The sequence below is a fragment of the Candoia aspera genome, chromosome 6 (assembly GCF_035149785.1).
Source record: "Candoia aspera isolate rCanAsp1 chromosome 6, rCanAsp1.hap2, whole genome shotgun sequence".
NCBI lineage: Eukaryota > Metazoa > Chordata > Lepidosauria > Squamata > Boidae > Candoia > Candoia aspera.
The window spans coordinates 41,661,128-41,677,434 of record NC_086158.1 but is presented as its reverse complement, the minus strand read 5'-3'; the positions used below and the strand labels follow the sequence as shown (position 1 = coordinate 41,677,434).

The following is a 16,307-nucleotide window of genomic DNA, read 5'->3' as shown; positions in this document are numbered from 1 at the left end:
GTGGAGCGCACCAGAACGGGATTTAAATAGCCTGCGCCGGTCAGCGCTCCACCCCTTCTTACTCCGGGTGCGCCCCGAGCCCCGTTGGTTCCATTGCCGGTAGGTGAGGGGTCGTGGAGCCCCTCCTGTGCTTCGGGCGTTTCCTTGACTGTTTTCCCGGCGGGGATGGTTCATTGCCGGGCAATCAGGTTCGTAATCTTTTTGACAGCTCGGGCACGCCTCGTGGTCTGGTCTTGTCAATTACCTTCTTTGCAACATTGTACCTCTCCCTTCCACACCTCTGGCTAGAGTCGATACTTTGTTGCCAGCACCTGTTGCTCTCTTTTGTTAGCTAGTTGACTTTTTCGTTAATCCGCCCGGTACCCATTTCCCTGTATTGTTATGAGAGCCATTGTGATGTCACAAGCATCGCAACGGTGATCGTGACATACTGCCCCCCTTCGGGAAGGTTAAGCCGCAGGTTTGGAGGGGTAGGTGGTGTGGAAGGTGCGGATCAGGTCGGGAGCCTGGACGTCACGGGCAGCAACCCACTCAGGGTGTGGAAAGTGTTTCCACTTTACGAGGTATTGGAGGGAGCCCCGCCGCTTGCGGGAGTCAAGCACCTCCTTTACTTCGAAGTGTTGCTGCCCGTCTATCATCACTGGTGGGGGGGGGCATGCGTGGGTGCCACCGGAAGGGATTACTTGCCGGCTTGAGTAAGCTGCAGTGAAATACCGGGTGCAGTCTCTTTAGATTATGGGGCAGGTCCAAGTGCACCGTGACTGGGTTCACGATTTGTGTCACCTGGAATGGTCCAATAAACTTGGGGGCCAGCTTCTTCAATGGTTGCGGCGATTTTATGAATCTGGTGGATAGATAGACCATGTCTCCCACCTGAAATGTTGGTTGCTGGCGCCGGTGTTTGTCCGCTTGTGATTTGTATGCCGTCTGTGCCTCTTTAAGCGCGTCCTTGATGACTGGCCAGGAATCTGCGATTTTCTCACCCCAATCACAGGCGGCCACTGTTGGGGACAGAGGCTGAGGTAGTTCAGGGATGGGGACGAACTCCCGACCCGACACCACCCCAAAGGGGTTTTTTCCGGTGCTTTGGTGTATCGCGTTGTTGTATGCGACCTCTGCAAACGGGAGGAGGTCTACCCAGTCGTTTTGGTGATAGTTTATGTAGGAGCAGAGGAATTGCTCCAGTGTGGCATTAAGGATCTCTGTGGATCTGTCCGTCTGGGGATGCCAGGAGGTTGACAGGGCTTGCTGGGTACCTATCAGTTTCAAAAAAGCCCGCCAAAACCTCGAGGTAAATTGTGTGCCCCTATCAGTTACCAAGCGGGAGGGGCAGCCGTGTAGGTGGTACACGTGGACTAGGAACAGTTTCACCAGCTGTTGGGCTGATGGGATCGAGGTGCAGGGGATGAAATGCGCTTGTTTTGAAAAGTAGCCTTTTACCACCCAAATGACCGTTTTCTTTTGGCTGGGTGGTAAGTCGACTATGAAGTCCATTGAGATTTCATTCCAAGGGCGGGAGGGTTCAGCCACGGGTTGCAGCAGCCCCTGGGGTTTGCCAGCTGGTCGCTTGGCCATAGCGCACATTGGGCAGGACGCCACATACGTCTTGACGTCCTTCCTCAGCGAGGGCCACCAAAACTGTCTCCGAGTCAGGTGTAGGGTTTTCAAGAACCTGAAGTGACCAGCCTGTTTGCTGTCATGCGATCTGTTGAGGATTGCCTGCCGTTGTGAGTTGGGTACATATAGCCTTCCCTCCGCCCATGCGAGGTCCTGGTCCATGGTGACCTTGTTGGGGTTGGCGAGGAGCCAGGGGTCAGATTTCAATGCCGTTATGAAATCTGCCCGTAGCCCACCTGGTATTTGAGGTTGCCTGCGTCTAGGGGCGGGTTGCGTCGTAGTTGTTTGTGGGGGGGGCAGGCTGTCCCCGAGCGTGACCCCGGGTGACCGCTGCCATACCCAGCTGGGAATCGGAAAGCACCGTCCCTACAATGTCGGAGATAGGCTCCGCATCCTGGGGCAGTCGGGAGAGTGCGTCTGCCAGGAAGTTCTTTTTGCCTGGTATGAACTTCAGCTGGAAGTTGAACCGGCTGAAGAACTGAGCCCATCGTATTTGCTTGGGACTGAGGCGCCGGGGCGTACGGAGCACCTTGAGGTTGCGGTGGTCTGTCCAGACCTCAAACGGGCAAGTCGTCCCTTCCAAAAGGTGACGCCAAGCCTCCAGCGCTGCTTTAACCGCAAACGCTTCCTTTTCCCATACATGCCAGCGCCTCTCTGTCTCCGAGAATTTCCTCGAGAGGTAGGCGCATGGCTTCAGGATTCCCGCGGAATCCTTTTGCAGCAGGATGGCGCCTATTGAGAAGTCAGAGGAGTCCACCTGCACCACAAAAGGTCGTTCGGGGTCCGGGTGAGCTAGGATTGGCTCCGCTGTGAACAGCGCTTTTAGTCTGTCAAACGTGGTTTGACAGGCAGGAGTCCAATTAAGTACGGCCCCCGGGTTTTTTACCTTGCGCGTCTCCCCGACGCCCTTGGTCTTGAGCAAATCGGTTAAGGGTAGGGCGATTTCCGCGAACCCCCTCGCAAAGGACCTATAGAAATTCGCGAACCCGAGGAAGCTTTGAAGCTGGCGCCTGGTGTGTGGGCGTTCCCAGCTCAAAACTGCCTGGACATTCGCGGGGTCCATTTCTACACCTTTGTCAGAGATTCTGTACCCTAGGTAGTCCAAGCACGATTTGTGGAATTCGCACTTGGACAGCGTAGCGTAGAGTTTGGCTTTCCGCAGCTTAGTGAGGACTTGCCTCACTAACCTCTCGTGTTCCCTCTGTGTCCTCGTGTAGATGAGGACATCATCCAGGTAAACCAGTACGCCCTTGAATAGGTGTTTATGCAGTACCTCGTTTATGAGTTGCATGAAGACCCCCGGGGCCCCCGCAAGACCAAATGGCAGTACCTTGTATTGGAAGGAGCCCAAGGGGCAGTTGAATGCCGTTTTCCACTCGTCCCCCTCCCTGATGCGGATTCTGTAATACGCCTCGCGGAGGTCGAGTTTGGAAAACACCCTTCCCTTTGACAGGTGTGCTAGCATGTCCTTTACGAGGGGTAGGGGGTATTTGTTGGATAGGGAAGCGGAATTTAATCCGCGGTAATCATTGCATAGTCTCAGAGTGCCGTCCTTCTTTTCCCGAAATAGGATGGGTGCTCCAACTGGCGAGTTCGCTGGTTCTATGAAGCCCCTGGAGAGGTTTTTATCCAAGAATTCCCACAGCGCCGCTAATTCTCTCTGGGTCATGGGGTAGATCTTGGGCTTGGGTAATGGGACGTCTGGGAGCAGTTCAATTGTGCAGTCCGTCTTGCGGTGGGGGGGTAATTGGTCCGCCTCCTCTTCTCCGAAGACATCTGCAAAGTCTGCATATTGCTCCGGCAGTCCTTCTGGGGGGGGGGGTCGTGGGTGTGGTCGACGACTTCTGCCCTCCCCACCATCGAAGCAGATGGTTTGTCCGGTGTCGGTGCCTGGTAGACCCCGTCTTTGAACTTGATGGAGCGTGTACTCCAGTCTATGTGTAGGTTGTTGCATGCTAGCCAGGGGATCCCCAGCACTACTATGGGTTTCCCTATCTGGGTCACCACAAAGTTTATTGATTCCTTGTGGGTGCCCATTGTCAGGGTGACCATTCCGGTCCTCTGGGTGGCTGGTCTTCCCCCCGCTGTAGAACTGTCTAGTTGATGGAATGCCAGCGGTTTAGGGAGGGGGAAACAGGGCAGTTTTAGTGCGGCGACAATGTTCGGGTGGATCAGATTTCTGGAGCACCCAGAATCCACCATAGCTTCGGCTGCAATGGCTCTAGGGCCGTAAGAGAGTTCAATTGTCCCTGCCAGGATGGAGCAATCGTCACTCACCCTGGGGTTGTTGCGCCCCTTCTTCATCACCTGCCCAGCAGCGCTGCTTAGGGCAGGTGGGGAGCGTTTTCCGCCGCCTCTTCTTGGGCGTCGATCACGTCCCCTGCGAGGTAGGCATCCGCGTCCGGGGTTACTAACGCTCCTGTCAGCCATCTGGGGGGGTTGGATGACTTGTGCGGCGTCTTCGGTGTGGGTCTGGATGGGCGATCCGTTGTCCTGTTTGTGAAACAGTCTGCCACTCGGTGGCCCGTTTTCCCGCACCTGGTACACTGCCCGCGGGCAAGCCTCCATTGTTGGTCTGCGTGCCAGGTTGGGCCCGACTGTGGGACTGGTCCTCTTGTGCTGGGCGGGATTTTGTCATCTGCGATTGCGAGCAGGAACGTGCGCTGAGCGTGCTCTGCTTTTCCGGCTAGGCAAATCCACCCGTGAAGGGAGGCTGGGTCATCCCTGTAGAGTGCCCATTGAAGCGCCTCCGGTTGAGGCCACGCTTGAACATGTCGATCAGGGTGGCCTCAGACCATTCCGTGATTTTGCCTGCGAGGACCTTGAACTCGAGGGCGTAGTCGGCCACCGTTTTTCTTCCCTGGCGCAGCGCTTGAAGTGTGCACTTGGCCCTTTCCTTCGCCAGGGGGCCCTCAAAGTAATGCTTCAACTCGGCGAGGAAGTCGTGGAAATTGGCCAAGGCTGGGGCTCCGGACTCGGACATCTGCACGTACCAGTCTGCAGCCCTGTCTTGGAGCTTGGTGGCCACCGCCGAGATTTTAGCGGCTTCTGTGTTGAAGCAATGGCCGTATTGGGCCATGTAGTCCCTTGCATTTGTTAGAAAGAAGGACAGTTTCGTAGGGTTCCCGTCAAATTGTACAGGGAAGTCTTTGGCGAACCTCCCAATTTGCGGGTCCCCTACCTGTGGGTGGTGAGGGATGGCTCCCACTGGCCTGGGGCCGCAAATCCCTGCGACAGAGTCTCGTGCTTGGCCCCTTCCGCTCGGGGTTGTTGGCGGGGTGGGTATGTTGCCCCGATCCCCTCTTGCCCCCTGTGCCGCCTCAGTCTTGGAGTGCTTGCTGACGATTGTTGCTAGGGTCTGGAGCATATGTTCCAGGTCTTGTACTTTGGCTTTCAGGGTCGTGTCCTCGTCTGCCGATGTTGGGGACAGGAGCAGGTGCTCAAGGTATCATACCCTGGCTTCCAGGGCCGTGACCCTGTCTGGCGTGCCCTGGTCATCCGACGTCGGTGCTGCCAGATGCTGTCCGTTACATAGTCTTGCGCCTTCCTGCTCGGGCGTTTGGGGGTAGCGGAGCCTCCAGGTGGAGTAGGGTGTTCCCGTCCAGGGTCCTGCTCCACCGGCCCAAGTGAGGAGTTGCTGGTCCCCGACTTCATCTTCCGTCGGGGTTCTCCCGTCTGGGTTGGAGCTCCAGGTCTGGAACTGGGGTACGGTGTGGGCAGGGAGGGTGTCTGTGTCCCCTTTCGGGTGCGCTGCCTCCAGCCGCTGTCAGGTCGCCTCTGCCTCTTGCGGGCTGTCCTTCACACCTCTGGTGCGAAGTGCTGGCTCCATCGCTGTCCCCGGTTCCGTTTTTCGCCAGTTGGTCTCTCCCGCGGAAAAATTTTCGTCCGGTAGAGCTTGGCAATTTTGGTTTGGTGACTCTCAGCTTTATGTCAGGCTCTGCCTGCTAACCAGTAAAGGCGCAGATGCTAGCGTGGGCTTAGGTTCTGGCTTTATTGATAGAACAGAATGCATGCCATTTTGAAAAGCTGAGAGTGAGTGGAGCGCACCGGAACGGGATTTAAATAGCCTGCGCCGGTCAGCGCTCCACCCCTTCTTACTCCGGGTGCGCCCCGAGCCCCATTGGTTCCATTGCCGGTAGGTGAGGGGTCGTGGAGCCCCTCCTGTGCTTCGGGCGTTTCCTTAATTGCTTCCCTGGCCGGTGATGGTTCATTGCCGGGCAATCAGGTTCGTAATCTTTTTGACAGCTCGGGCGCACCTCATGGTCTGGTCTTGTCAATTACCTTCTTTGCAACATTGTATCTCTCTCTTCCGTGCCTCTGGCTAGAGTCGATACTTTGTTGCCAGCACCTGTTGCTCTCTTTTGTTAGCTAGTTGCCTTTTTCCTTAATCCGCCCGGTACCCATTTCCCTGTATTGTTATGAGAGCCATGGCAATGTCACAAGCATCGCAACGGTGATCATGACAACATGCTATTCAAAGATACAATCAAGGAGATTCTGGTAGGGATGTGCAATGCTTTGGATTAAAGGGGAAAAAAAATCCCTTGGAGCATGCATTGGTGTGCACGTAGTACCTTTCAGCAAAGTGTTCTTTCCCAGGATTGCACAGTAACCGCATGAGCCAGGAAAAAATGCATCTACTTGAAGGCATTGCCAAAAGGTGCTGTGTGAGTGCTATGAATCTGAAGCATCACATACAATAGCCCTAAGCCAATAGCTAGTAAATACACAAATGGTACAATTGATTGATTGATTGTTGGATCTTATAACTGCAGAAAAGTTTAGAAGTATATAAAGTTTAGTAGTATATAAAGTTCCAGCAAGTCAACTACACGTTCCTCCAAGATACTCTTACAACCGCATGTTAACTCACCTTCCCAACCTTTTGTCCCAAGCCTGTGAAAGTAATGTCCCCAAAGGCATCTGTTGGCATTTCCTGGACATGTCTTCTGGGGTCCCATTCCTTCCCTTGGAACATAATAGGTTTTATGGCTTCCTCTAAGTGCTGTTCCCTGAGATAGCCACATTCACATGCCACTTTCCTGTATAAAAGCACAAACAACTAAATATATATATATATATATATATATATATATTGAAAGTCCTATCATGACACAAGTCATATGAAAGAGATATGAGTATTAGAATAAAGAAGTTTCCATTCTTTAGAATAAATATAAGCTGAATTCACTGCTGCATATAACACTTACGTTGAATACAGTAGTACCAGCACTCCATGCCTACATGACAAATACAAAGCTTGAGAAATACAAGAACATATTTTCACATGGGCAATCAATCGCAATATTTGCCAGCACAATTAGCACAATATAAATTGTTCATGAACAATTTGTTATATGAACAATTATTTTGAAATACCTAATGTGCTTATTACAATTCTAATTAGAAAGCAAGAATAAATTGAAAGAATAAAGATGGCAAGTGGCAAACTGGTTGGGAATTCTGCAAACTGGGATTCAAAGTATCTACAGAAATCAGATTATGAAAGCTTAACTATCGGAGTTCCCTAATTATCATTACAAAAGTAAACATTAGCACCACTCAATATGTTTATACTTGCTTTCTTTACTTGCATTTCAAGTGTTATTTGAATATTTTATGCACATCAATTTTATTTATAAAATTTTGAGCCCCTTTCCCATTTTTAAAAATCATCCCAAAGCAATGTTTTACAGATGATTTTTCTAAAACATTCCAGAGCTGCTTGGTCCTTTAATCATTTTCATTTGACTAAAATAGTTTATCATAATCCTTCATCATTTTTTCTCTGAAATTAAGTACATTAACAACATTCCTTTCTAAAAAGAAGCAACAAGCTTTGCTGTCAACACCAAAAATACCAAAATCTGTCTCCAGTTATGCATTTCTTTCAGTTCTCTAGATGCTGAAGTATTATTGGGATTGTCTGTAGTATCATAACTTCTAAAATGCTCTCAGTAATGAATTGTAACGTTGTCCCAAATTGACAATATCTTCTACATAATTGCGTCTTTTAATGCAGAATGGTTCCGATAACACTGCTTATGAGAGATGTCAGATGCCTTCAACATAACAGGTTAAAGATAGCTTCCTTCAACATTCACCCTGTGAAATGAACCAGCAGATTCTTGTAACCAAAGCATACTCTCTGCAACATACTGTAATGTTTGTCTAATTCCAAGTTGCAGACAGGTTTAACTTAAGGCAACATAATTTCAAGATCACCTTTTGGCTACAGCAAGGATTTCCAGCTTGGTTCATTATCATTTTAAAATAATAAAATCAGTAAAACCAATTAAAAACAAATTTAATGGAAATTTGACAGAAATCAAAGATAAAACAGAAGATAATGAAATGTCAGTTTCTTGCTCCAAGATCACTAAAAGCCACACAAAATAGTTTGGCACCTGACATAGAACTGGAAAATTTGGCACACCCACTCCTGAACACTTACTCCGGCTTGGCTCAAAGATATCCCCATGGCATACAGATAGAGGCTGAAGTAGCAAAATGGTTGGCTAGAGTGCAGGTAGTGGAACAGCTGAATCAAATGCAATATGATAAAAACATTAGGCCCATTTGAGGGGTTATGCCCGTGGTTTCCAAACTGTGCCATGGCACTGCAGTGAATTCACAGGGGCACCACAGGATATTTTACATTTTTTTAAAATAAGAATTGTATTAAGTTTGAAACAAAGATAAAAATGACAAAAAAGCAAAAAACTACAAAAAGAAGAAAAAAAATTAAAAAGTGTGAAACACAAGAAAAAAGAATTTTGAAGATTACATAAGGAGGTGACTTCTGACTTTCAACAACAAGAATATACAGCAATTTCCATAATCAATCCCTTACTCTATAGCAAACCAAGATCACATTATTTCTATAAATCATTCTATTAGCACATTATAAAAATCACTAAACCCAGTTGCTACTTCCCCTTATATTAAAAGAAAAAGAAATATATGAACCTCCAAATCAACTTCCCCCCAAAAAACCCACATTTATTTATTTCCTTCCTACCACTATTCTATATATTTCTGTCCACTACAATAAAAAGCAATTATAAAAACATTTAAATTGTCTTTTATAATTAATAATACTATAACAATCTTAACCGTATTAAACCTAAAACCAAGCAATTATTATATCTTATAAATCTTAAGAATCAAATAAACCTTAAAAGCAATCCAGTAAATCTTAATCCAAATCACAAAAGAAAAATGAAATCATACAAGCCTTAATATCAATCCAAATAAACATTCTTAATTCTTTACCCAACCTCAAAATATACCAGAGCATTTACATATCTCCATATTACACACAAGGCATTTTTCATACAGAAATCAAACAGTCCAACTCAGATTTCTCAGCAAAAAACCTCCCATACAACAGAGCCTCTTCTTTCCCATAGCATTCCATCAAAAACAACAACTCCATTTGTAATCTGCAGCTCAGACTGTCCCTTTAACCCCTTCAACACCAAGATATAATTGTCGCCTGGCATTTCAACAAAGGCTTCAATCTCGCTGTCAGTAGAAACATCTCTATCTCTATTAAAATTTTCAACTTCTTCCACAACGTCCTCAGCCAGATGACACATTTTAAAGCTAATATTTTCTGCAATGTCCAGAATATCCTGCAGAATAGCTTGACAGGTATCATAAAAGATCTGTTCAAACTCACAACGAAGCTCACAACAGAACTCGGAGAAAGTCTCCTTGAAATCACCCATATTTCAGGCAGTAGATTACGGCGCCCCCTAGCTACTTGACCACTGACAGCAGGAGTTAATGCGTTAATGGAAAATTTCCGAAAGTTGACATAAGAGAAAGTATGCTAACAAGCAGCTCCCAGGGAAAGTGGCGACAGAAAGCTGAAGATTCAAAACAGTAGATTCAACGTGTAGGAAAATATTAAATCCTTCAAATTCAATACAAAAATAATAACGGAGACGATTATTTATTCTCAGTCCTCCTAAGTATTTAAATGGGAAAACAAGCCAAAACTTTAAAAAGATTTTTAAAAGTTAATCCCAAAAATAATGATAAGCATCAAGAGAGACCGCTAGGATATTTTACATTTTTGAGGGAAATGCAATGATACCCAACATCTGCTAGACACTGTGCAAACTAGGGGTGACATGATTTTGTACTGCAAAAAAATTTTTTTTTCCTCCACATACTGTATCTGCAAACTCAGAACCTGCTGAATTGCTCTAGACTATGAAGGGGTAACTGGTATTTCTACCTCCTCCTCCCATAATTCCATGACATAAGTTTTTCTGGATCAGGCCAAGGCCTATCTTAGTCTAGCATTTCATTTCTCACATGGACCAATCAGATGCCTAAGGGGTGCTCACAAGATGAAGAGACATACCCTTCTCCCACTGCTGTTCCATGCTGCTGCCAGCTGGAGACAACACTCCATGAATTTATCCAATCCCTTTAAAGCACCCTATTTAGTGGCCATGAACACATCATATGGTAATTAATTTCACAAGTTAAATATACATGGGTGAAGATGTGCTTTCTTTTGTCTGTTTCAAATGCCCTTCAATCAAAACCACTGGATGGCCCTGATCCTTGTGTTATAAAAAAGGGGGTAAAATCCCTGCCCACTTTCTCTAAACCATGCATGATTTTATGTACAGTACAATACTTCAACTATGTTTCCCCCTTAGTCCTCTTTTGCAGTTTTTCTAGCGATAAGGTTAATCAGAGTAGTACTCTTACCCAGAATCTGACAACTGTGAACTTTCAATAAAATAAATACATTCTTTTTTCTGAATGTTTTCAGGGATCCACGAGCGGAGATTTTCCTGTGGAAAGAACAGGGAGCAGAAGAGCAGTTTTTACTTGGAGAAACAACATAAAATGGTTTCCTTCCTAGGGCAAATTCATATTCTTTGCAGAAAACACAACAGTATGTTTTTTGTGCTGCTTTTAGAGGACAAACAACTCCAGTATTACATGTAATTAATTACCATTTTAGAGACAAATGGTTATCACATCCAAGGAAAGCAACAAGCATGCAAACTGTAGACTTTATATGGCCAACTACAATATTATTCTATACTCCAGTGGCAACAACTTATTTGAATAGCTGCCCTATTTTTTTTCTCTCCCCCATCTTTTTCAGGCCTAGGCTTGTGATTTCCATCCCATAATAGGCCAGCCCTACAATGAACCACCATCTAGCTCCTAAATTTTTCTTGTACTTGCCTTTTCATTTGTGCTGGGGATGAAGTGAGCCTTGCGCTTGCTCTTACTGAAAGTACTGTTGCTTCTTCTGAAGTTGGAGACCATAGTGATATCATAGTAGCTCTCAAGATCAACAGGATAGCCATCTCCTTCATCATGACAGATCTTGTTCAGCTCTGTTGGTATCTGCAGACCAGACCCAGCCATGTCTACGTTTCTTAGATCGATCACCAAAGTTGTTTGAGTACATTTGGAAGACAAGTTCTTGAAACTATCATCTCAAAGATCATGGACTACAACTGTGTATTCAGCCTAGATTTCATAAACAACAAAAGATTTTTTAAAAATCTCCTGGCTGAAGCACCTCACAAAGACCTCATCTTTCAACTTGAGAATTTGGGGGATATTTGCTATATTTCTTTGTGTTCACAAAATACTGTTGTTATTGTTATGTTCCATCAACCCAACCCTGACTCTTGGTGATTGGATACATCTCTGCAGTTTATTTGGCAACATTTTCAGGTGTAGTTTGCCAGCATCTTCTTCTAGGGCTGAGAGAGAGCCTACTTGGCTTCTGTGCCCAAGGGTAGACTAGCATATATGGTTTCATGGCTTCTAATCCAGCACTTTAACCATTAGACCAAACTGACTCTCTATAGAATACTACAATGTATATACGCCACTAATGCTTTTTGTGTGACGGCTGAAGTGGTAGTCAGTGGTTCTCAGGCCAGAGATAGCAGTTACATAAATGTACAATAATAACTGGCTTCAAAGTCGCCAAGTGCTGCAGCAAGAGATAATTAATTTGTGGAAGAAGAAAGAACAAGTTTAAACTACTGAAGGTACAGTACATATTCATTAGCACACTCCCAAAGGTAGAGGTAAAGCAACTATTTTGTATGACCTCATTCTACTCTGCAGTATATTCTTATCTAGCTGACCCATATCTGTGAATGAACTGCCAAGTCACACAAAAAAGGTTGCCATGTAGTGTCAGGAAATGTATGAATTACTGTTATGTTCTGATTAGGAAAGCTTGCCAACTTGCAAGGTTATTCCAAATATTCAAGGTATGTTTTGGAACCACTTTGACCTACAAGAAGAAATATCCCTCTGCTTAAGCCAATTGAAAAAAAGAGTAAATTGAACACATTGAATTCCTCAGTAACTTGTTTGGACAGAATGCATTTGGCTCCCTCAATTATTCAAAAACTAAGCATCAGATCAATTCTTTATTATGGTCATAGACCAGCATTAATTAAGCATCATTTTAGAGTTGTCATCGAGTTTCATTAAACATTATGTTATATTTTTTTTCATTATGTTCCCCCACTCCCTAAATTCATTCAGTGCCATCAGAAGGAGATTTGATATTCAGATATTTAAATGTGGAGTCCTTGGTGCTCTCTGAGCCTTGTTTTTTTGCAGACGTTTCATTGACAGACTAGGCAACATCTTCAGTGCAAAGAGGGAGTGGGCCTTGCTCTGTCCTTGAAATTATGGCCATTGCAGCACCCCCACAGTCACATGAACATGGTTCAGGCACTTGGCAACTGGCTTGCATTTATGATAGTTGTAGCATCCCATGATCACATGATCATGATTTCTGACATTACCTGCTGGCTTCCCACAACAAACTCAGTGGGGAAACCACAGGAAGTCAGAAGTCGCGACCATGCGGGGTCCTTGCTTAATGACCCGCACAGTCCTTACTTAATGACAGCAATGGGGATTGCCAGGATTGCTGTTGCTAGGTGATGTGGTCACATGATGTTGTGCTTTACAGCTGCATCACTTAGTGATGGAAATTCTGGTCCCAATTACCATCGTTAAGTGAGGAGTACCTGTACTATGTTTTTATGTTGTATTTTAAATTCTTTCAAAACCTCTTTGCCTCTGTAGTCCTGCCCCATTACCTCATAGTTACACCCTAATGACCTCACAAGGCGCATGATATGTTATATCCAATGAAATCCCTGGCTGCTATATCCAATCGCATTTATATTCTAATATGCATATATCTGTGAAGAGAGATTGTAACCTCATCCCACATCAATTTGTGCTTCAATGGAATGTCTTCTGGTCTCCGTTCCAAACATACCTCTAAAAACCAAATAACTTTTATTACAGCCACAAGGCCAGAAAACAATGATATAAAACCTGAAAAGTAAGTGAATATACATATGCATATACATATCAATTGACAAGTATGTATAGATATAAGATATATACCAAGAAATAAGAATGAAACATAGAATATAAAAGTACAGGGATAAAAGTGCAATAATAATAGAATAAAATAACATAAAGTACCAATAAGTAAGTAAGTCACAAACTTCAACTACAAGCAGAATGAATAGTAGAGGCACAAAACTGGGCAGCTTGGGAGGAGATACTTGGGTTCTTATCAGATAAGAGGACTGACAAATTAAAGTTGTGCTGGAAATGTTTTCAGGATGGGGTGGATGAGAGTCATCCTGGAGTCCCTGTAAAGGGAACAAGAGAGGAGCATTTGGCCTCAGGACGCTATTGAACCATCCCCACGTGGGCTTAGGCGCTGCTGCACTGGAGTAAACTTATACTGTTGAAATTGGACTGATGAGGTCAGTGCGACTAGCCTGGATAAGGTAAAAGGCCTACAAAATGTCGATATCGTAATGGATGATAAATAGGAGGCTGGCGCAAACCCTTTTGGAAGAATCTCCCAAATTATAGGACTCTATCTCTAAACAATTATACTACATGGCCTTCAGTTGTCATCCCTATCCTATAGGTTCTTCTGTCAGGGTGTCTGACAGCCCTGATACCTGAAATCATTTTAACTGAATCTTCTGGGGACTTTGTGACTTTAAGTACTGTACTGTGAAAAGGTGAAAGGTCCCCTGTGTAAGCACCAAGTCATGTCTGACCCTTTGCGGGGGCACCGCTTTCACAACATTTTCTTGGCAGACTATAGCAGGGTGGTTAACATATAAAGTAAAAGGCAAGTCTCCTTCATATTGAGCTCAACTCCTGGTAACTTGATGGACATGCCTCTGCTGTTCTCTTAGTAGCAGCATAAGCATGACTCCTCAATGTGTAATTCCAAGAGGTTTTTTTAAATTCCCAGTCTAATCTACTGCTTTGGTGTTCTCTGGAATTCTCCCATCCAAGTACTAAGTAGGTTTGACTGCTTAGTTTCTGTATTCAGAGAAGGTCAACCAGGTGTTGCCACCTGCTCAGCCATAAACATGTGTGTGCTCTTCTACTAATGACAATTTCTCTTTTATGTATCATATTGTCTTGTCAACACCCTGTAGCAGCCTAACAACATGCTATCCACTGATTTTTTTTATTTGTTCGGTCCTCCTAATATTTATGCTAATGTATAATCATACAATCCAACTACTCAAGAATTCTATAAGTATTTCTGCAGTTTTACAGATAGGCAAATATGGCTGAGACATTACAGTTTTTCAGGGCTATCTAGTTAAGGTAATAACTTAAAACAATTGTTATCATTAGCTATGAAACTGGACTTCAGTACATACAGTTGGTCTTATTTATCTTGCAGCTTTCAAGATGCCATAACATGGGACAATATTATCAAAGGAAGCCAAATGGTAAAAGATAACAAATATATTTAACTATTTCTGAGTGGCTGTGCTTTGAACATAGATTCTGTTGTACTGCAATCCAGAAGTTAGTGTGCAATATCCTACTGAAATCAGTGAAGCAAAAAGTGGAGACTATTTGTATTCCATGTCCCACAGGTTTCAGGGAGATGTTAGTATGCTTTGTTCTCTTTAAGCAGTATCTTCAGTGAAATTTTGCAGTAATTAGTTTAAGCATAATTTTTGCTATTCGGTTTGATGATTCCAATTTGGTGATTCCACTCTATGATATCATTATATCATCAGTTTCAACAAAACCTTCCATCAAGTGTTAGTTTCACTCAGGGCATAACATAAAATATTCAAATTATAACATAGTTTCTTTTATAACATAAAAGAAACCATAGCAGTAGTAATGTCCAGGAACTAATTTGCACCTTTCAAATCAACAAAATTATGTACTCAAGTAGTTTAAGAGATACCACTAGTTAAAATGACTTAAAATGAAATGATTTAAACGAACAGATACCTGGTTAACTGGATGCTTGAAATACAATGGTAGTACACAAATATAGGAAAGTATCTTAAACCAAATAAACTAACAGATCTATCAAGCCCATAGATTCCAGTGGTTCCCCAGTGTTTCAGACAGGATTATTTCCTTAATTTATTTAGGTGCTAGGCCTTCTGCATGCAAAGAAAAACGTTATGGTAGTGAGCTACAGACCTATGATAAGAACCTATAATTTTTGCAGAATGGCTTCCTAAAAACTTAGTTCAAGCTCTCAGAAGCCAGTCTGAATTTTCCCTGTCCTGGATACGTCACGAATATGCTCCTTTTGATCACACTGCAAATTCTCTTTAGACACAAGCTGCAAGCGTATGCACGTTTATGAATACGTTGTACTGAATGCAGTATACATCCATGGATTTGATACACAGCTTAAAAGGAGAAAATAAAGGGCACCACCGATTCTGTACAAAACCATGGCCAATAACTTGATGCATGTGCTTACAGATCCACTTGCATATGCAACACACTCAGCAATATTTGCTTAAAATGTGACAAGGATTTCTTCTGACCTTGCAGTGCAGAATATTTTGCTATAGAAAGAACACTTACTAAGCAATTTTGCACTGCCAGATCAACCCGGCTCAGAGTTACACTAGACATTGGCTGGGATACAAATTCCCAGCTTCTGATGCTTCAGGACACTATCTTAGAATATGCAACAGAAAACAACCCAGACAGCTGTATTTATCTTTCCAACAGCATCCTTCCAATCCCAATTCTACTCACACATTCCTTGCCAGTCAGATGTGAAGGACACACCTCTGTTTCATGCTGTGAACTCACCATCTCACTGCTGAATAATACCAGGAACCCACAGGAGCTTGAAGCAACTGCAGTTAAAAAGAGGAGGAGGAGGCAACAATCAGGGGCTGCATTTTGCCAGCAAATCACACTGCAGAAGCTGTTCCTAGTCATTCTCAGAAGCCTGGGATGGATAGGTCAAATTGAGTTTCCTAGGCTGAATAGCAAATGACTCCTGTTTGCCTTGATTTACAAAGCGGACTATCTTTGGTTCTTTAATTGAACATTACAAAAAAGTGGCTAAATTCAAATTGCTTTAAGTTGTTCAAATATAGCTTCTTTCAGAATGATTATATAAAAATTAAGTTATGTCCTAAATATTTAAGAAGATGCCCAGGACCAGTTTGACATAGAATATGTTCTGGTACAGCATACTTTATTCCATATTTAGAATGCATTCTCAAAGCTTCCCCCTTTTTCAATTAATATTAAACTGGTATTTGATAAATTGCATTCCAAAAATAATAGACTAATAATCCTCCATAGGATGAATAACTGTGTTTAGCTTGGCTTCTTCT

At 44.1% G+C, this 16,307-nt stretch overlaps 1 protein-coding gene across 1 annotated transcript in view; it reads right to left on the bottom strand.

The window, feature by feature from the left end:
* The window catches only part of TRPM2 (transient receptor potential cation channel subfamily M member 2), a 51,501-nt gene extending 35,705 nt beyond the window's left edge, over positions 1-15,796 (bottom strand). Inside the window, exons 1-4 of the mRNA XM_063306835.1 lie at positions 15,715-15,796; positions 10,840-11,027; positions 10,351-10,436; positions 6,491-6,659 (exon numbers count right to left, since the gene is read on the bottom strand). Coding sequence (XP_063162905.1) covers positions 6,491-6,659; positions 10,351-10,436; positions 10,840-11,027; positions 15,715-15,718 — 447 coding nt within the window. The 5' untranslated portion in view covers positions 15,719-15,796. The remainder of the gene's footprint in view (positions 1-6,490; positions 6,660-10,350; positions 10,437-10,839; positions 11,028-15,714) is intronic.
* Between the last annotated feature and the right edge of the window lie 511 nt (positions 15,797-16,307).